Raw genomic sequence first — 21,307 nt, forward strand, 5'->3', positions numbered from 1 at the left:
CATTTAAAAAAACTATGGCGTATATTCATTCTTTTTTTAAGATTTATTTTTTATTTTAGAGGGGAAGGGAAGGAGAGAAATATCAGTGTATGGTTGCCTCTTGTGAGTCCCCCGATGGGAACCGGCCTGCAACCCAGGCATGTGCCCTGACTGGGAATTGAACCGCGATCGTGTGGTTCGCAGGCCCATGCTCAATCCACTGAGCTATACCAGCCAGGGCTGTATATTCTTTCTTAGTGTGACATATCCTAAGTACAGAACTAAGCACGAACTGTACTCAGTATCTTTTTTTTTTTTAAGATTTTATTTATTTATTTATCTTTAGAGGGGAAGGAGAGAGGGAGAGAAACATCAATGTATGGTTGCCTTTTGTGTGACCCCTGCTGGTAGTTAGCCTGCAAGGAACCGGCCTGCAACCCAGGCATGTGCCCTGACTGGGAATCAAACCGCGATCCTCTGGTTCGCAGGCCTGCGCTCAATCCACTGAGCTACGCCAGCTAGGGCTGTACTCAGTATCTTAATCTCAATATTGCTGCTGCTATTTTTATTGGGGTTTGGCCAAAAAGTCTGTTTAGTTTTTTCTAAAATAAAAAATACATTTTGATTTTCACCAATAACTTTATTGATCTGGATATTTTGAATATGTTGGCTCTCTCCCACTATTGGCTTCCAGTGGGTAGAGGCCAGGGGCGCTGCTAAACACCTTCCAGTGCATGAGACAGCCCCTCAGAAAGGAATCATTTGGCCAAAATGTCAGCAGTACCAAGGAACTTCACAAACCGCATTCAGTCAGTCACAGCACCTTCCTACACTGCACCCATCTCTTTTTGTGTTTCAATTGCATTCTTATCTTTCTTGAAATAAAGCATAATATGTCAAAATGTTCATGCCTTCTTCCATCTGCAATATTAAAGTGACTGCACAAACATTCACCAATTCTGATGAGGGTTTTTTTTTAATGCTGCTGATATGACAGCTGTCACAATGTTACAGAATTGTTTCAAATGAAGTAAGGGCAACTAAGCACAACTCAGCGCTACATTGTATTGGAAAACCAAATGCTCTTTTTGGGCAACCCAATGTTTACGTGAATTCTTCTGTTAATGGTGTGTGTTATGTGTGGGGTAGCGTTTCACAGAGTCCCTCTTGAGGGGAGAGCTGATGCTCCAGAATTCATTCTACGCTGTCTGCTTCTCAGGAAACCTCCTGATGGTAACTTACAGTCCGAGTCCACTAATGTTGGCAAAACCAAAAGAGACATGGATTTCGAGAGCACGGATGAACCCATTTTTGGAAAGAAGCCCAGGCTAGAAGAGTCAATAACCGAAGACCTAAGGTAGTATTTTCATCGTTATAAATGTTAGTTACTCATAGATTGGCTAGTTGCATGAAGCTTTGAAAATTGTTTCTATGTTACTTTATGAAAGTACACACAGAGTTAGAGAAATGGAGATATTCTTTGTACAGATAGATACACAAGCATTTAAATAGAGAAGGTTATGTAAGTTTGGGGAAATGGAAGACTATAGAAAGGATGTTTCAACACTTAGAATCCCACTGTGGCAGAGAACGTTGAAGTTCAGTTTCTGTGAAAGAAGAAACGACACAACTTCCTTTATTCATCAGTGTCCCAGGAGGGTGGACCAGAAGAGGACCAGTGGGAGGCCTGCACTGCCGCAGGAGCACTGGGGAGCAGGGCTCTCAGAGGGAGACCCGTGGGGGCCCATGGCTGCGATTGCTCGAAGCCGACGCCCGTTCCTTGGGCACTTCACCCGTGTCCTTGTGATGACCTTCACGCTTGGCTTACCCCTTTGCGTGTGCTGCGTTCTGGCCTGGCACTGCCATACGGGCGCTTCCTGGCCACGGTTTTTGTAGACCGGTCGCCCTTTAGTGCAGTGAGCAAAAGCAGCTACTGGTCATAGCTGTGTCAGTGAAATATTGAAGCTTTGCCATTTGCCGAAGCCAGTAGAATGGGCTGGAAAGTAATACTGGCAATTTAAAAATCATTGTTACCGATTGTAGTAACCCTTGGGTTTTATCCACAGCGTGATTATTGATTTGGAGTAAAAAGCAAAAGTGCAATCAATAAGAGAATAATGAATCTGCCACAGAAGTACATCTTTCTTTAATTTACCTGCAGTCATGTTTTTTCAGAGTCTGTGTAGAATCTACAGGTTACACAGAGCTTAGGCTGTGATGAGAATAGGGACCACTTCGAGGAACGATGGCAGCACCTGCGTTAGACTCATTGTTCTGCGCTTTCTACTATGGAGTATTCTTATGTCACCAGCTTCACGCTTGAACTCGTAGCAGTGCTTTGGAGAGGTCTGTTTTATTCAGAATAGTTACTGGAATTAAAACGTAATTCTTGGAGTAATCCACTAGAAGACTGTTCTGTATTTCTACTGAAAGATCCTAACGGGTTATTTTGAATTCTTGGCATATATTTGAAATATGTGACGACTTTTGAATGTTCCGAACAGCCAGGCTCTTTGCCGTTGAGCACTGGTGACCGGGCAGTGCTCACCAGTACTGTCAGCTTCCTGAACAGGGCGGGTGGGGCGCTTGCTGAGCGAGCTGCAGACAACCACCTGTTCTAACGTGACTTTCCCTTTTTTAAAGCCTGGCANAATCTGCCACAGAAGTACATCTGTTTTTCTTTAATTTACCTGCAGTCATGTTTTTTCAGAGTCTGTGTAGAATCTACAGGTTACACAGAGCTTAGGCTGTGATGAGAATAGGGACCACTTCGAGGAACGATGGCAGCACCTGCGTTAGACTCATTGTTCTGCGCTTTCTACTATGGAGTATTTTTATGTCACCAGCTTCACGCTTGAACTCGTAGCAGTGCTTTGGAGAGGTCTGTTTTATTCAGAATAGTTACTGGAATTAAAACGTAATTCTTGGAGTAATCCACTAGAAGACTGTTCTGTATTTCTACTAAAAGATCCTAACGGGTTATTTTGAATTCTTGGCATATATTTGAAATATGTGACGACTTTTGAATGTTCCGAACAGCCAGGCTCTTTGCCATTGAGCACTGGTGACCGGGCAGTGCTCACCAGTACTGTCAGCTTCCTGAACAGGGCGGGTGGGGCGCTTGCTGAGCGAGCTGCAGACAACCACCTGTGTTAACGTGACTTTCCCTTTTTTAAAGCCTGGCAGACTTGATGCCCAGAGTGAAAGTACAGTCAGTTGAAACTGTCGAAGGCTGTACCCACGAGGTGAGCACAGATGGTGCGCGTGCAGTCCGTGGGCTCTGAAGGCCGGGCTTGGCCTTGGACGGCCTCGCGGGATGATCTGCTGCAGACCGGCTCTGCGGGCTGTGGGAGCAGGAAGGAGCGTCTGCGCGGTGTGCCGTGCGGGCCGGGGGTGGAGGGGTGGGGGGGGAGGGGGGTCCTTGTGCACAGGCTGGGGCTGCATGCCCAGACCTGAGCTCGGAGCCTGGGTTTTCCTAACCGCTGGGCGGGCCGAAGAGCTGGTTCAGCTTTGGCTGCAGGATGGCTCTGGTGACACTTAGTCGTCTTTGACTTCGTCTGAGACCATTTCATTAGATGGTCTGGTGACAGCAGTCATGTCAGCGAGCGTTAAAAAACCAACATTAGCAGATTTTAGTGTAGCCATTTCAGTGTTGCAGATGAGAGGAAATTAGCGATATTTTCGGTGTATAGTGCTTTATTATTTCAAGGAAGGTAAAAATGGAACTGAAATGCAAAGAAAGATTTGTGCAGTGTGTGAAGAAGGTATTGTGACCGATTCTTGGTAACATTCTGGCCAGATAATGCCTCGCCATGGGGCTGTCTCGTGCGAAATGCTTGGCAGCACCGCGGCCTCTACCCTTTGGAAGCCGATAGGGGAGACAGCTGACATGCTCAAAACATATCCAAGTCAAGGGAGTTGTTGGTGAGAATGGAAAATCTTTTACTTCATGGAAAAAAACCAGGTGGACTTTTTGGCTGACCCAGTACAGTCTTAGATAACTTCATTCACCTTTGTTGTGGTTTCTTAATTCACCAATTTGGAACGGTGTGTGTCGCCAGGTGGCTGGGAAGGTTACCTAGGGACGTCCGGCGGGGCACTTCGCGCAGAGCAGGAGTTCAGAGCAAGAGTTTGTAAACACAAGGGTACGAGGGAAGTGTAACACTGTTTCTTTATACTAGAGGCCTTCTGTCTTTACAGTACAGCCTTTTAAGTTGTTACTCTAGGTGTTACATGGGATTTCTCTGGGCTGAGAGGGCGGCTCTGGCGGTCCATCAGGAAGGGAATTCGAGTCCAGGCGCGTCTTGGGCGCAGCGAGAAGTCATAGGTGTCCTCAGTGCGGTGTGGCAGGTTATCCAGGATGGGGCAGGGCTGCGTGCACGGGTGCTAGACCCTGGGTCACCCCAGAGGAGGGGAAAACACCTCGCTTGCTTGGTCAGGGGCCGGGCAGAGGCCTGTTCTGGCATCCCACACAAACCATCGCGGGGGCTGTGGGTGGTGGGACAGCGGCGAAGCGTCTCTGTTTTGGCCGACGGAGCCGGTGGGGCTGGTCACCCCATGCAGACAGTCCCTCCGCAACAAGAGCTGGGAATCTTACTAAAAGTCTGTTGAATGAGCAGAGTAGTTCCAAATGAGCAAAAATGGCTTTCAGTAAAGATTTAGCACCTTGTTTTCTAAAATACCTGTTTTTCTCCTGCACATTGTTTGTGTTCCTTGAGAAAAGCAGAGAACCGTCCCCACCCCTTGCAGAGTGCCGTGGAGCGCTCTGCTGGGGGTCCCTGTCGGACGCCCGCCCCGCCCTTCGCTGGTCTCCAATGGATGAGTGCTCTCCTGGGGTGACACTTCCCTCCATTTCGCACCGGGAACTCGTTGCGAATTCTGTCTGACTCTGGATCGCTCGGCTGGTTTTCTGTTTTTTCACATCTTGGTCACTGCAGGCCTCTTTTCTTCTGCCTGTTTATGTGTCAGTGTCACTTAGGCTGTTTTCAGAATAAAACAGGAATCTTCAGTTCTCGTTCACGTGAAGACACAGTGTCTCCTTGCTGTGGTCACGTCTCGGAGATGTCCTGCTTGCTTTGTGCTCATTTCTCTGTTGACATCACAGAAGGCATCAGGAGAGATGTGAGGGAGGTGACCAGCTCCCCCTGCAGGGCCACACAGGTTGGTCAGGCCCTGGTGGAGCCATGCCATGACAGGGGGTCTGGGCTTCGGGTGTGCACACCAGAAATTCGGTGTCGTCGGCAGCAGGCGGAGGTGCACGGAAGAGGGCCGTCTGCTTACCTCTCGGATAAATGGCCTTCTCCCCCGTGGCCCGCTGGGACCCCCTGACAGTGGGGACACGCCGTCTCCAGGGCAGGACTGGCGCCTGCCCCTGAGCAGTGGGCTTTCTCCGACACACACAGCTCTCACGCTCACTCCCCCTGGCACGTGCTCGGGAAGCGCCCAGGTCCCAGCCGCCGTCTCTGGGCGGTCGACTCGCTTTGGAGCCCCTCCTTTCGTCTGACAGGCATGTCGCAGCGGTGCCGCTCCTTGGGGTGCACAGGGTGTGAGGTTCGCTGCTCTGGCTGCAGTTGAGAGCTGGGCGCCCCGCTCAGAAACCCTGCCCACGGCGCCTGGGCTGTAGCCGGGCTGCTAGCGGGCTGCCTGCATTTCTGCTTGTTCGTGGGAGCTTTGGTCTTGGAAGAAATCGTGTGTGACTTCTTCGTGTTCCTTCCTGTGCCCCCCCACCCCCCAGTGGATTATTTATATATTAGTAATCCACTATGCGGTTTAAGTTTTGGGAATTTAGAAAGAATTGTGAACTGCTCTCCATATCTTAATCTCCTGGGGGGAAATTAATTTCTTGTTCCAAGAATTAGGGAGTATCATTGCATTCCACCCAGTTTTCTTTCATGTAAGGACATGTCCATTCAGCATTTCTTGACCGTCTGTTAATGTCAGGCAGTACGGTAGACGTGGACAATGTGGAGATGCTAAGAAAGACGCCAGACCTGCGGAAACACAGTCTCTTCGGGGAGGCACGCTGGCAGCTCTCCGTGGCGCCGCGCCCAGATTCGGCCTAGCAGAGGTGTCCGTGCTGTAGCTTTGGCGTTTTGGCTTGTTCTTCGAGGTCGTTGCTTCGTTTCTACACTGCGAGTGTCAGACACTAGTGCGTCACTTATTTTTCACCCTGTCGGTGACCAGGGAGTGAATGCTGAATGAGTCGGTTCTTAAGTGGTTAAGTTGTTTTTTTTCTTTTATAATAGGTCGCCCTTCCTGCAGATGAAGATTATTTACCCCTTAAACCTCGAGTTGGAAAAGCTGCAAAGGTCTGTGCTTCGGGCAATAAAATTATTGCAGTTTTGTGAACCTTTTTTCCTAAAAAAAATCTTAGAGATAAATTCTTCCCAAGGGATGTTTATGCTTCCCAGTGTAGATACGCCAAGAAGCAGCTACCTAAAATGAAATAGGAGACCTGAGTCAGTAAACAAACATGCTGAAAGGCAGGCATCGTGTGATGGGTTTTTAAAAATCAGTGATTCTTAGCCTTTTTAAAGAATCTAATGAAAATTATCGATCTTTCTCTAGGAAAACATGCATGTGTGCAGTAAGTTTTGTGTATAGTTTCAGAAGTTGAATAAGCTTCCAGCGAACCCTAAGCTCCGGCGCTTGTGTGAGGAAGGGTCTGAAGCCCTGGTCCCCCTCAGGGCCTGTCTTCCCTGGTCCCCGGGGGCGGGGCAGGCGGGAGCCCGCAGTTCTGAGCACGTGCTGGCGTCCCCCCACCCTGCGCTTCGAGCTCCGGGAGGCCTCGTGCTCCGGCGCCTCGGGTCTCCGTCTGAGAGGGAGACCAGTGCCTGGCTCAGGGGTGGTGAAGGTTAATAATAATGTCTGGGAAGGTGCTGCACGGCGTGTTTTTGAGTTAGCGATTGTTACAATTAATGTAATGTGTATATAAGCATAATATGTAGTTGAAAGATAATGCCTCAGAAGTAATTCTGTGCTAAGGATTTTCTTACTCTCCCAGAGTACTTCTGGTAGTAACATCTCTGGATTTTAAGCGTGTTTGCATGTAGCTAGAGTTTTCACGTGGAAATTAACCTCTGTGTATTTTTGTAGGAATACCCCTTCATTCTTGATGCTTTTCAAAGAGAAGCCATTCAGTGTGTCGATAATAACCAGTCTGTGTTAGTGTCTGCACACACATCAGCGGGGAAAACTGTATGTGCCGAGTGAGTAGCTCTTTTTTTTTTTAAGTGAAATTTTAGGTCTGTTAATACTTGCCTTATATACGTAGGTGCTTTTGTGTCGGGTACGTACGCATTTTTGTGGATCAACCCCTTTATCCTAAGTAGTGCTTTTCTCCGTTTTTTATTTCAGCCTTTGTCTTTAAGACTGTTTTGTCTGATTTAAGTATTGCTGCCCAGCTTGCTTCCTTTCCTTTCCTTTCCTTTCCTTTCCTTCTTTTCCTTTCCCCCTCCTTCCTTCCTTCCGTCCGTCCGCCCGTCCGTCCGGTTTCCATTTGCATGGAATGGCCTTTCCCATCCCTCACTTTCAGTCTGTGTGTCTTACGTCTGAAGTCAGGCTGCATAGTTTCTTCTAAGAGTATCATAGTTTTAGTTTTTGTATTAGGTCTTTGATCTACTTGGAGTTCACGTTTCTATGATTTGTCAGTAAAAATTTGTCACTTTGATAAAATACCTGATCTTGGGCAAACCTCTTCTATGTCTGTGCCTAGGGTGGAAACTAGCCTGACTCCAGTGCCTTCTGGGAAGGGGTGGAGCAGAAAGAAGCCAGCCCTTCCCACTGGACAGAACCGGGGGGCACGAGACCGCCCGTGTCTGTAGCCGGCCAGGGCAGGTGTAGAGGAGAGGTCCGGCTGCTCCCGGGTCGGGAGCTTCGCCGTGCTGGGTGCCCCTGTAGCCTCGCTCTCATTTTTCCTGCATGAGGAGAGAGGTTTTTGGTGGAGGACACGGTCACATGTCCTGAAATGTGCTGTCAGACTCAGGGATGGGGAACCATGGAGAGAAATACACGCAATTCACCAGAGGCAAAGGCCCTTTGGAAACGCCGGTGAGGGCTGCTGTGAAAGTCCTGTAGTTGTTCAGCAAGGTAGACGTGTTGTTGCCTAGAACTCAGCAGAACAGGTCCTCCGGTACGTCCCCCCGAGAGTGGAGAGCAGCTGTTCCAACGGTGCTGGACGTGCGCGTCCGTAGCAGCTGTTCACGGGTGTGAGGGGGTAGACACAGCCCAAAGGCCCGTCAGTCAGTGAGCGGGTATCAGGACGTGGCGTGTCCTTACAGGGAAACAGCACTCAGCCGTGGAGTCCGTGAAGTGCTGGCACGTGCTGCCCAGAGGACGAGCCTCAGGCCCATCACGCCGAGTGGAGGCTGCGGCCCGGCCGGCCCCATGTCGGGTGGAGCAGCCTGCGTAGGCTGATCCCTGCGCGCAGGAGCCAGTTGGGGGGGTCCCAAGGGGTGCTGAGAGGGGGAGCAAGGAGCGACTGCCTAGAGGGTGCTGGGGCTCGGGGGTGATAGAAACGTTTCCAGGTCAGGTGCAGGGGGTGGTCACGCAAGGTAGTGACTGTGCTAAGTGCCACTGAGTCACAGACTATAACGTGGTTAGTGTTTTCTTAATGAGTTCACCTCGAGAAAACGCAGTCTGATGGAGTGCGTTTGGTGTCTGCACACCCGGTTTTATAACTTCGAGGGATAGTTTGTGGGTTTCAGGTAAGGGTTTCCCCTAGGATTCGAGGGCTCCAGGTAAACTCCACCTTCAGCTGGTAACTGTAGCAGGCACACCATGTTACCTACGAGTCTGGGACTGGAATGGACGCGGTAGCAGGTCGCCTAAGTCATTAGGTCGTTTTCCTGGCACTGCTTTCTTTTATTCCACGTAAAGCTCTTAGAAACAGCTTTACCACCGTGCAGTTGGTATGCCGTTAACGCCCCCACTGTGAGTGCGTAGTTCAGTGAGTCATCATGGATCCGCGCAGTTGTAGACTTGTGTGTGTGTGTGTGTGTGTGTGTGCGCGCGCGCGCTCATGCGCCCTCAGACCTCCTCCTTCCCACCTTCCAACCCCAGGCAAATGCCAGTCAGTGTTCCGCCTGTAGTTTTGCTGTTTCTAGAAACTCCCTGTGAGCAGGATCATGTAACACGGACTCTTCTGTGTCTGCCTGTCTTCCCACCCGGCCCGTGTGTTTGGGGTCCATTGTGTCCCACACTGAGGGTTTCTTTTCATTGACACGCAGCACTGCCTCCCGTGGGCCCGTGGCAGTTTGTTCACGCAGCTGGAGAGACGTTGGTGTGTGTTGCACTGCTAACGATGCTCATGTAAACATTCACGTGTGAGTCCGGGTGTGAGCATGTTTCTCTTTCTGTTGGGCAGACACCCAGTTGCACTTCTCATCTGCGGAAATGCACTTGGTGGCGATGTAACACAATGTTTCAGTTTCTCTGTTGATACCGTCTTATTGGTTGGATCATTGTTTCCTTTAGTCCTTAGAACATGGTTTTTTTGTATTTGGGTTTTCTAATAGTTGCTCTGAGGTCTCCGTCTGCTGAGTCCGGCAGCCAGGCCGGCTCAGAAACCGCCACTCCTTTGCCTGTGTGTATGCGACGCTTTCCTGTTTCTCTTTGTGTCCTTTTTTGGGGAAGTGGGTGTTTCAGAAAATACGTCGTCGTATCTCTCTGTTCTTTTTTCTTGTGACTCATGTTGTTCGGACAGTTTTCACTATCTCAGTCGTTTCACTGCTGGGGGAGTTGAGATGAGGACAAGTTCTGTGTCCAGGCTCTGCCACAGCGCCGGCCGAGCCCCAGCCCCGCGGTCTGTAGTTGGAGGCCGACGTTTGGCCGGGTGTGGAAACCAGACTCTGTGGCGCTCTCCTGGGGGCTGGGGCAGAGCGTGGACGTCGTCGGGGCCCGCCGTACCTTCCCGTCGGGGACTGCCTCCGTCCGTACTCCCACGTGCGGGGAGAGAACGCACATGGACCAGCTTACTTGTTGGTGCTCGAACAAAAGGAGAAACTTCCTTCCCCTGTTTTCTGCTAGTCATTCCTCGGTGTACGTGGGAACAGGCAGGCCAGGGCTCCGAGTGTCCGGACACCCTGCCCACGAGAAGCAGGGCAGCCGCGTCCGCCCACGGGCGCCCAGGACTGAGCTGTGTGGGCGCCAGGCCCGAGGCGGAGGTGCCCCGTGTGCTCAGACCACTGCACTCGGGCTCGCCGCAGCGTCCCGGTGCCAGTCGCTGGCGGCAGGCCGAGGAGGGTACTGGTGTTGGCAAAGTCCGTTAGGGTAAGCAATTAAGGAAAACTGAGACGTAGTTTGCAGGTTAATAGCATTTTTAAGTGGTATGCTGTAAAGAAAAGGCTTTGTAAATACTCTTTTCCTTTGCATTTTTAGGTATGCCATTGCATTGGCCTTAAGGGAAAAACAGCGGGTGATATTCACCAGCCCCATCAAGGCTCTGAGTAACCAGAAGTACCGGGAAATGTATGAGGAGTTCCAGGACGTGGGCCTGATGACGGGAGACGTCACTATTAACCCTACGGCGTCCTGTCTCGTCATGACCACAGAGGTGATTCTGTGGCGCCTCAGCCCGCTCGTCCCGCTCAGTTTAACCGAAGCGTCCGGTGTTCTCTCACCGGACCTCTGCAACCTCTGATGTTCTCTCACTTGCCCTCGTAGGTGAAATACGCATGTCGACATTCTGTTTGTTTCTTTAGATTTTGAGAAGTATGCTGTACAGAGGCTCTGAAGTTATGCGAGAAGTCGCTTGGGTCATATTTGACGAAATCCATTACATGAGAGATTCAGGTACGCTCTGCTGCGTTGCCGTGCCGTGGATTTTCCTGAGGGCGGGTGCTGGGGGTTTCCCTGGGGAAGCTTCTGGGTTGGTGAGCACGTGCAGATTCGGGGGAGAGACTGTGGAAGCCCCCCATCCTGTCCCACATCCTTGCCCCGTGTGCTTCCTCTGCCTGGTGTTCTAACAAAATTTGCTTTGGTATTTCATGTGGTTAGAGTTCTAGTGAACTAAATTTTGGGCAACATGATACAATATTTCTAGTAGGATTTCATTCAGCTATAGCTTTTTAAGTAGTGACTTTTTCTAGGTAAGAAAGTACAAATTCAAATAAAACAAATGGAATTATAACTAGTTTCGTGTAAATAGAGAGCCCTCTAACTAATGTTAAAGGATTTCTAGAACTCTAGCCAGAAATTTGTGTTTATTATTGTTCTTTTAGTTTTTTTAAACTAAGGAATGCATGTTTATGGTAAAGGGGGATTGTGAAATAAAAATGGTCAAAAAGAAAAAACTAGGTCCTTCTATACGTGTACCGTCGCACCGCCCCGTTGGAGAGCGGCACTGGAGTTCTAGACGGAGCCCGGAAGGCTGATGGTCACACACGTTTGGAAGGTTCGCGTTTGGTGCGCACACACCTGAGACTTACTGTGTGAACTGTAGCACTGGCTGCATTGAGAAAGTGCAAGCGAGTAGTCACGTGCCCTTTGAACATTTCACCCTTTACGAAACTTTAAAATCGCGAATCCTCTGTGGACTTGAACCCTGTGTGGACTCAAACTGGTTTTTCTGGCTTTTCCCGTTTTGATAAAAACTGACTTCAGTTTTTGCTGCCATCGTGTCTTCCTTTTATCTCCGGAGGTGCAGTCATTGGGATGAAAGGTGCCTCCGGCCTTGGAGCCGTGCTTCTCAGGGCCACATGGGGGCGCCCGTTCCTTTGCTGTGCGCTTCTCTGCAGGCCCTTCAGAGAGGGCTCTGCACACAGAGCCTGTGTGTGTGTGTGTGCGCGCGCGTGCGTGGGCACGCGGCGGGTCGGTCTGCAGACGCGCTGCAGGGCAGGTCCTGGCCCGGATGAGAGAGGTCCTCAGGGTCTGTGGCCAAAATGGCCCGTGCGAGGTGGTCTCCGCGTTGCTCACTGTTGAGCTTGACAGAAGGCACTTGGAGATCACTTGTGAGCAGAGAGACCCTGAAGGCCCAGGTCTGTTTGCTTCTTTCAGAGCGCGGTGTGGTCTGGGAAGAAACTATCATCTTGCTTCCCGATAATGTCCACTATGTCTTCCTGTCGGCCACCATTCCAAATGCCCGGCAGTTTGCTGAGTGGATTTGCCATTTACATAAACAGGTATTTTCGTGCCCTTTCTCAGCGTCCGCAGTATTTGAAGTGTTATGAGCTGGCCTTACTCTGTGCTGTACTTTGTTCCCAATGCTGCCTAAGTAAAGAAACTGCTTTTCAAATGGAGCGAGCTTATCAAAGTGGCCCGACAGAGCTTTTCACAAGTGGGAAACACCGAGTCCCATCCCAAGTCCAGTGGACCGGATGGCTGGGAGTCGGGCCCTGAGGCCCTGGCTTCTAAAGCCCCCCAGCTGACCCTGGTGACCTGCCAGGTTGGGCAGTCCTGCCTGTCGCCGTGCAGGCCGGGAGAACATAAGCAACCGCTGCTCAGCCCGTGGTTCCGGGAGAAGGCAGGCTGTGCTGAGCAGGAGGTTTTCTCCTGTGCGCACAGTCAGGCCTTTCCCCTTTCCCCTTGTGCTTTTTTGGTCCATCTTTAGCAGTGGCATGGGCCCTCGTGACAGGTGTGTGCTCCATGGAAGGAGCTCCCCGTGGTTTTGTCTGCCTGCCCCTTCCCGGTGCCCTCACAGACATCTGTCCTCACGGAGTCTGCACGCACAGACTCCTGCTCCCTGTCTGCTGGGCTCCCGAGCGTGGCCTGGTGTTGCTCACGGTGCTCCTGCAGGTCCCCCGGCCTCAGGGAGTGTCCCGGGTCACCAGGCGTCTTTGCTCACCGCGGCCTGGGTCTGGGGCGCGGGTCCAGCGCTGTTGTGGCAGCTGCAGTTGGGCCCTTGGCCCTGATGAAGGCGTTGGTAAAACATTGAACAGATGGCTGCATAATTTTAAACCTAATTTTCTCACGTTTTTCTCCTCCCTGGTTTTGAAGTGATTTTTTATGAGGTTTTTTTTCCTTTTTGAAATGCTGAATTTGAAAGTTTCTTTCCCACCGAGTTCTCTGAGGTAGGTCAGACACACGGGGCTGTCACTGAGGAGGTGAAGTCCTGAGTGGCTGACGGTGCCTCCCTCCCGGCAGCCTTGCCACGTGATTTACACGGACTTCCGGCCCACGCCGCTGCAACATTACATCTTCCCAGCCGGTGGGGATGGCCTGCACCTGGTGGTCGACGAGAATGTAAGGGGCCGCGGTGTGGTGCTTGGGGGGGCGGGCAGCACCCCCGGGGAAGGGTCGCAGGGATCTGTGTCCTCCTCCCCTCGCCCGAAAGTGGCTTCCCAGCCCAGCGGTGGTGCTGCGGGCTGTGTGTGCTGCGTGTGTGCACGCGTTCTGAAGATTTGTCTCATGCGTGAATCAGATTTCCCCCTTTCCAGTATTTTAAAAGCACCTGGAGAAGAGGGATTCTGGACTTGTTTCACATACCTTATGTTTCGCTTTTCCCAATTTTAAAACCTCTTTCTCACCTTCATTACCTTTCGCCCACCTCGCTTTTGAGCTGTTTTCATGACCTGTTGTAATCGTTAACTACCGAGTCACTTTTACTCGGGGAAGCTTTGCTTCGGGGTGTGGAAGGTGTTGGGGTGACAGGGAGGTGTGAGTGGAAGTGCGTGGAAAACGTCTCATTCCAGGGGGACTTCCGGGAGGACAACTTCAGCACTGCCATGCAGGTGCTCCGGGACGCGGGGGACCTGGCGAAAGGCGATCAGAAGGGCCGGAGAGGAGGCACAAAAGGTAACTTGGAACTTTGTTTTGGAGAGTTTTACCTGCAAATTGTGTCTTCCCCACCCTCGCCTTTTGGTGACTGCTTTTTTTCCTGGACATTTTATGTAAAAGGAGTCACTGGAGTCACACTGTGTGTGTGTGTGTGTGTGGTTGTTTGCACTTGGCCCCTTTCACCTCGAGTGTTTTCATGGTTCATCCATGTTGTAGCGTGTCAATCCTTCATTTCTTTTCATGTTCAAATAACATGCCATTGGAAGTGTGTACCCTTTTTGTTGGTCCGTTTGTAAGTGGGTGGACGTCCAGGTGGTTTCTGCGTTTTCGATACCAGGAACGCTGCTGTAAACATCAGTGCTCAGCATTTTTGTGTGAGCGTGTTCTTGTTTCTCGTGAGTGTGTGCCTAAGGATGGAGTCCCTCAGCCATGTGGTGAGTCTGTGTGTAACTGGGAGGAGCTGCCAGGTAGTTTTCCGGAGCGGCCACACCACTCACATTCCCCTCGAGGGAACTCTGCCTTGGCTGGTGTGGCTCAGTGAGGTGGAGCAGGTAGGTTGTGGGTTCAGTTCCTGGTCAGGGCACATGCCTTGGTTGCGGGTTCGGTCCCGTTGGGGTGTGTAGGAGGGACAGGCGGTGTGTTTCTCTCACATCCATGTTTCTTTCCCTTCCCACTCTCTTAATCCCACTCTCTCAAATAAATAAGCGCGTCCTTGGTGAGGATGAATAAACAGGTGTCTCGTTGAAAATAAGGAAGGTGTTTCTTCACCCTCGTCGGGGCTCCAGCCACTGGCTTGTGGTCATCCAGCGGTGAGCCTCAGAGTCTTAGCACGGCCCTGAGTGCACTCCATTGCAGCCGGGGGTGTGAGTGCGTCTCCACTCGGCCGTTCGTGTGTCTCCCTCCCCCGACCCGAGGACATTTTTCATTGACTTTAGGGAGAGAGAGGGAGGGAGGGAGGGAGGGACCAGAGAGGGAAACATCGATTGGTTGCCTTCCACATGTGTGCCGAGGGGGGACTGAGCCCATGGCCCAGGCCTGTGCCCTGACCAGGAATCAAACCCACAGCTTCTGGTAAACGGGGTGATGCTGCAGCCCACTGTGCCACCCGGCCAGGGTCCATTTGCATATCTCTTGCAGAAGTATCTGTTCAAATTCTTTACCCATTTTAAAAACACCTGGAGGAGAGGGATTCTGGACTTGTTTCACGTACCTTATGTTTCGCTTTTCCCAATTTTATTTTATTTTATTTTATTTATCTTTAGAGGGGAAGGGAAGGAGAGAAGGAGAGAAATATCAACGTATGGTTACCTCTCGTGAGTCCCCAGCTGGGAACTGGCCTGCAACCCAGGCATGTGCCCTGACTGGGAATCGAATCGCAATCCTTTGGTTCGCAGGCCCGCACTCAATCCACTGAGCTACACCAGCCAGGGCGCCGCTTTTCCCAATTTTAAAATCTCTTTCTCACCTTCATTACCTTTCGCCCACCTCGCTTTTGAGCTGTTTTCATGACCTGTTGTAATCATTAACTACCGATTCACTTTTACTCGGGGAAGCTTTGCTTCGGGGTGTGGAAGGTGTTGGGGTGACAGGGAGGTGTGAATGGAAGCGCGTGGAAAATTACATTTTTGTTGTTGAGTTGTAAGAATTCCTTGTCCATTCTGGACCCTAGACCCTTGTATCCGATGTGTGATTTGCAGATATTTGCCCCCTCTCTGCGAGTGAGGGTCCTCTCTTCCTGTTGTTGTCTGCATCTGTTGAAGCACAGGAATTTTCACAGTTGGTGGAATCAGTTTCTCTGTGGTGGTTTTTGTTGCTCATGCTTTTGGAGTTGTATCCAAGACTGCCTCGGGTGACTCCACGTGGTGAAGATTTACTGCTGTGTGTTTTGTTTTTGCTGTTCTCTTTGTTTTCCCTTCCTTTGCTCTCCTGCACCCAGCCCCCGACCCCCTTCCCTCTGGCCAGCCCCACACTGTTGTCCGTGTCCATGGGTCATGCATACGGGTTCTGTGCTGACCCCTTTCATCCTGTCCCCCACCCCGCTCCACTCTGACAGCTGTCGGTCTGTTCCCTGTGTCCACACCTGTTTCTGTTTTGTTTGTCAGTGTACTTGGGTCATTAGGTTGCACACAGAAGTGACATCACACGGTGTTTGTCTTTCTCTGACTGGCTTATCCCACTCAGCGTAGTGCTCTCCAGGCCCATCCTTGCTGTCAGGAAAGGCTGAGATTTCCTCCTTTGTTAGGGCCATGCAGTGCTCCCCGTGGGGGTGCACCCCGGCGTTTCTGCCCACTCGTCTGCTGAGGGGCACTGGGCCCTCTCCAGACCTACGGTGCTCCTGTTGGTTTTCAGAGCGCTTCATAGGCTTAGCTTTCATAGCCAGGTCTGCGATCCACGTTGAATTAATTTTGGGTTTGGGTTTGTATACTCTTTCTGCAGGACCGTCAAATGTGTTCAAGATTGTGAAGATGATCATGGAGAGAAATTTCCAACCCGTGATCATTTTCAGCTTTAGTAAGAAGGACTGTGAAGCCTACGCTCTTCAGATGACCAAACTGGACTTCAACACAGGTGCCGCGGGTTTCTGTGTAGTTGAGTGTTCCGTGTCAGTGCGTGTGGTCTGGTCCCGGAGAGCCACGCGCTGCGGGTCGCTGGGTGTGCGGTTCTCCCTGCAGCTGCAGCAGGGGGTGCTCCTCCCGTTTGTAAAAGCCCTGGGAGCCTTCACTTGCCATTCTCCCCTTCCTTCCGCCTTCTCCTCCTGGCAGCTGGGAGGGCCCTGCTCCCTTCTGCCGTCGGGCTCCTTCCACCCTGAGAGCGCTGGGCTTCGTGCACTAGGAACCCACACCAGGCAGGACTGCCCTGCACCGGACCAGGTTTTTGAATAAAGGAAGAGAACTCCTAACAGATGAATAAGTTACTCTCATATAGCTTTAAGTGCAGCTCACACGGTGAGGCCGTAGCACAGCCTGGCCCAGTGGACAGCACGCCAGCCCCACCAGCCCTCAGCTCCACCTTGTGCATGAGTGGTCCTGCACGGGGGTGGTGGATGCTTATCGTGGGAAGTTACGTATCAGCTACATTGTTTGTTTATACATTACGGAACTAAACCGGTCCATTAAAGCTGATAGCTACTTACCCGTGGGTAAAAGTGACAAATGACAGATAACCTCTTAAAGCCAGTAACATAGCAGGTCCTCAAACAACGTTTTCTTTTTTTTTTTTTAAGATTTTAAAAAAGATTTTTATTTATTTATCTTTAGAGAGGAAGGGAAGGAGAGAAGGAGAGAAATGTCAATGCATGGTTGCCTCTTTTGAGTCCCCTGCTGGAAACTGGCCTGCAACCCAGGCATGTGCCCTGACTGGGAATCGAACCGCAATCCTTTGGTTCACAAGCCCGAGCTCAATCCACTGAGCTACACCAGCCAGGGCGAACCATGTTTTCTTTAATGTCATTTTGTTACAACACTGACGAGATGCTGTGGAAACTTAAGTCTGTTTATATCATTTAGCCTGTGGTAAAATTGGTCTCATTATGCATTATTTCACTTAAAGTCACAAACAGAACCTCTCGAGTCGAGAACGTCCTGTAGTTTTTTGAATGAGCAAATGGCTCTGCTTAGAAGTGTGTTCTTACACCTCCCAGTGTTGAACCTATTGCGTGGTGCAGTGGTCTGCACTGATGAGTTAATGCGTAGTTGTGACTTCCTGTTCCCTCCCAGACACCGTCCAGGAGGGCGGCGTGCGGGCTGAGCCCACAGGCTCTGAGTTGTGCCCTGGCACTGACAGCCGTGCCCGGCGTTTGCCCAGCCTCAAGTCCCCCAGGAGCGGGAGCAGGGCGGCGTAGCCCCAGGCCCCGGGGTGGTTAGATTGAGTGCTGCGGTCGGAGCGCTCGGCGCAGTCAGCCCCTGGCTGTACAGGGTTGGGCTGGAATGGGTTCAGTCTGCTGGATGGGTTTTGGAAGGTCGTGAGCTTCATTAGACCGTCATCCGGTCATTTCACCCTGCTTTCCCTCCTGACCGTCTCAAATGTCAGCTCTTCGCTGTGACTCATCACAGACCCTGGCCCTTTGCATGTTGGGAGTGGGGCCCCTGGGTCGCACAGACATTGATGGACCTGTGGGTTCTCTCTCTCAGATGAAGAGAAGAAGATGGTGGAGGAGGTGTTCAGTAATGCAATTGATTGCTTGTCGGATGAAGATAAGAAGCTCCCCCAGGTTTGTGTCGGGGTCGGCAGGGAAGGGGTGGCTGGGAGCAGACAGCACCGTCACCGCGCACCTCCGGGCGGCCGGACTGCCTCGCACTGCTTGCCCGCGGCAGCAGACACGCCACACCGCGCACCGGGACGCCGCCCTCACTCGTGTCTCTGAGCTCCTGACCGGCGAGCGGCCCGATGGGGTGCTCCCCTGGGGGCAGTCGTGCTCTGGCCTCTGTGCTGACGGGGCCAGTAGTGGGTCCCCGAGTTCTCGAGGCTTCCGGACAGAGCAGCCGCTCGGCCCAGTGGAAGTCGCGTGTAGTCAGGAGCTCCACGCCCACTCTGCTTCCGTGGTGTCTGGGTGTCTGACCTCGTGGGTCTGGGGTGTGTACTGGTCAGGAGAGCCTTTGAGCATCTGCCCGGGGGGCCTGGTGCGCTTGCGGGTCTGAGGAACTGCGGCTCCGGTGCAGCCTGGCTTGGGGTCTGTCCTGTGACCCCCCGGGCGGGCGCACTCGGTCTCCTTGCAGAGGACCGCTGTGACTTAGGCGGGGTTTGTGGCAGGACCGCCGTCACGTGTTGGTGTTGAGAATGGCCTTTCCTCGCCGAGTTGGTTTGCAGGTCTCCTCGCAGCTGAGCCTCGTCCCCGGGTGCCCCGCTGTCGCAGCCACGCCCAGGGCTGGGCCTGGCTGCCGGGAGACCACGGATGAGAAGGAGCTCTTCGGTAGCTGGTTGATGTTTAGGTGGAGTCTGTGGAGTCTGATGTTTAGCTCGACGTCTGTGGTTACCAACTTCTTTTCGGTCTGAGTTGGCCAGGGCTCCGGTGGAGCGGCTGCGGGTACCACGTGCCTGGGTACCTTCCGACTTGTTGCAGGGGCAGAGTGACGCGGAGCGTTTCCCTGAGGCAGCGGGTGTCTGGGGCTGGTTTAGAGCTCGCCTCGCAGGCCTCTTCACGGGCGGGCTTCGCGGAGGACGAGAGGGCGCGGTCGCCCTGCATGTGGTTCGATCTGGGGGCCCCGGCGCCGGCTTCCGCGTCCGCTCCAAGGAGGCCGCGCGGCCATCTCTCTCGGTCCCGTGCCCTCACGTGGTGACGGAGCCCTGTTCCCGCTGCAGGTGGAGCACGTGCTTCCTCTTCTGAAGCGGGGGATCGGCATCCATCACGGCGGCTTGCTCCCGATTCTGAAAGAGACCATAGAAATCCTGTTTTCTGAAGGGCTGATAAAGGTACGGCTTTACTTTCACTCTTGTGCCCTAGAGTCCCACCGCATGAACTGCGTCTCTGAAACGGTGTTTCAGAGAGTCTTTTCCTACACGTGTAAGTGACACGTGCGGCTGTAAGAGTCAAGTAGGACAGCAGTGCGCGCAGTGAGGAAACCAGAGACCGCCGCTGCCCACGCGTCCCAGAAATTGCCACGAGCCCCCGTGCAGCCAGCGCGCTTGCAGTCACCCCCTCCCTCTGGTGGGGTCTAGGTCCCGTCCCAGAACCGTGGTGGCTGAGCTCGTGCACACAGCCTTGTGCGCCTGAACCACACACGTATGTGCCTGGTGAAGCCCTAGACGTGAACTGGAAGGGCTGCTGACTCCGGTGCCCCCCCAGGGGCCCTGACAGGGTCTCCAGCTGCCGCCGTGCCCTCGACAAGCCTGTGCTTCCCAAGCTGGTGCCCCGGAGCTGGAGCGAGACTCTTTCCCGAGTCTGAGGTCCCCTGGGATGCAGAGGACATTAGGTGCAATGTAGTGACTTCATGTGCGAGATCCCAAGATGTTTCTGGGAGGAGCTTATTGTCTTATTTTTATAGAGTAACAACTAACTGTGAAAAGTGATGATCTGTTACAAAGTTGGTTTTTCAGCTGAAAGCACATGTTTAGTTTTATCATTATTCATTTATTTAGGCCTTATTTGCAACGGAGACTTTTGCAATGGGAATTAACATGCCAGCCAGAACAGTTTTATTTACAAATGCCCGAAAATTTGATGGGAAAGATTTTCGATGGGTAAGTACAGTAATTCGGATGCTGAAATAACATTGGTCTTTAATTGTTTTACCTAAGGTGATTTTGTCTCGTGCAGTCTTTGAGATTTTCAGTCTCAAATACTCATGAACTTGTACCTGAGCCTACACCACACGTTTATCGGAGTTAAACATCAGATCCGTTACTTCTTTATCCTGTGGCCATAAACACACTCCCGGTGAAAGCGGCGATGAGGGAGGAGTGAGCGTTCCAGTGTTCCAGTGATCCGGGGCGCTGGAACGCTCTCACACACGCAGGGTTTCAGTCGTGGGACGTGACGCACGTCCTCAGTCATGGGGCGTGATGCACCTCTGCTGCGGTGGCCGCAGGTGTGGTGGACTGGTTGCCCTGGCGTTGGCAGTGCGGCCAGTGGGGCTGCCAGGGGCAGGAGGGAAGAGAATGTTGGGGTCACAGGTGCAACAGTGAGTTGGGGTAAAAAGTAAATTCTTGACTTTAGAGGCAGGTAACTGAGTCAGCAAAGCCATCAGGGGGAAGTGGACAGACATGCAGTGAAGTGTTACGTTGTGGAGTCTGAAGGAGGTATGGGAAGGAGAAAAGAAGTCCCGTGCATATAAGGGGTCAGGGAGGGCTCCCTGGAGAAGGCGCTCCGGACCCTGAGCAGCAGCAGGCACTTCGCTGGGCCAGCAGAGGGAGGAGACCCCCAGGCCGAGCGTCAGTGCAAGCCCACACGCATGTCCTCGGGTGGTGTTACAGGAGAGTCAGAGCGGCCAGCCGTTCCTTCGTTGACTCCGTGCGTATCCTTGGGAACGGTGATCCTCTGCACTTGAAGACGTTTCTGGCAGGAACTAGTGACCCATCTAGACACTGGAAAGCACCCTTGGTTGTGAAGGCAAAGCGTTTTATTTGCTTTCCTTTAAAATCTGTGGGGGGCCATTTCTCTTTAGAAGTTTTTCCATGGCCTTCGGAAATTTTCTGTAACTTGTAGCTTTTTTTAATTGAACTTTTAAAAATGCACGTGGAATATGATTTTTAATTTTGAAGCTGCTAAAAGTCTTCCTTTTGTTTTATATTTTAAATTAACGTAAATTTAAAAATTCTTCATAGTCTGTCAGTTTAAAATTACTTAACCCTCCAAACAGAATCACTACCACAAGAAAGTAAGTAGACAAGTCTTGTGACCCTCACGTGCTGTGGCGCCCTGTGGAGCCGTGGTGGGGACTCGGGGTGCAGCGGGGAGTGGAATGTAAGAAGGAGCTGTTCCTTGAGGGTCCCATCCCGACGGTGAAATCTAAAAATCGTAAGGTGTCACAATGATGCCCTTTGGCCCCGTGGGATTTTACTGGACTGCCTTTTGCAAATACTCCTTCCCGGTATTTCTTAGGGTTGGGTTTGCTGCTGCCACTGTTTTCCCGGTGCCTTCCTTTCTCTCAGGAAGCTGGGTCTGAGTCTCATGCTGGTA

At 51.9% G+C, this 21,307-nt stretch overlaps 1 protein-coding gene across 1 annotated transcript in view; it reads left to right on the forward strand.

Moving 5' to 3' along the window:
• Positions 1-21,307, forward strand: part of MTREX (Mtr4 exosome RNA helicase) — a 46,088-nt gene that overhangs the window by 2,649 nt on the left and 22,132 nt on the right. Inside the window, exons 3-15 of the mRNA XM_037038545.1 lie at positions 1,199-1,336; positions 3,158-3,224; positions 6,225-6,287; positions 7,075-7,187; positions 10,357-10,531; positions 10,680-10,770; positions 11,974-12,098; positions 13,060-13,158; positions 13,608-13,710; positions 16,129-16,260; positions 17,823-17,902; positions 18,991-19,101; positions 19,768-19,869. Of these exons, the coding sequence (XP_036894440.1) occupies positions 1,199-1,336; positions 3,158-3,224; positions 6,225-6,287; positions 7,075-7,187; positions 10,357-10,531; positions 10,680-10,770; positions 11,974-12,098; positions 13,060-13,158; positions 13,608-13,710; positions 16,129-16,260; positions 17,823-17,902; positions 18,991-19,101; positions 19,768-19,869 (1,399 nt within the window). The remainder of the gene's footprint in view (positions 1-1,198; positions 1,337-3,157; positions 3,225-6,224; positions 6,288-7,074; positions 7,188-10,356; positions 10,532-10,679; positions 10,771-11,973; positions 12,099-13,059; positions 13,159-13,607; positions 13,711-16,128; positions 16,261-17,822; positions 17,903-18,990; positions 19,102-19,767; positions 19,870-21,307) is intronic.

This window comes from Sturnira hondurensis, unplaced genomic scaffold (assembly GCF_014824575.4).
Source record: "Sturnira hondurensis isolate 20B ecotype Veracruz unplaced genomic scaffold, ASM1482457v3 Scaffold0024400, whole genome shotgun sequence".
Taxonomy (NCBI): domain Eukaryota; kingdom Metazoa; phylum Chordata; class Mammalia; order Chiroptera; family Phyllostomidae; genus Sturnira; species Sturnira hondurensis.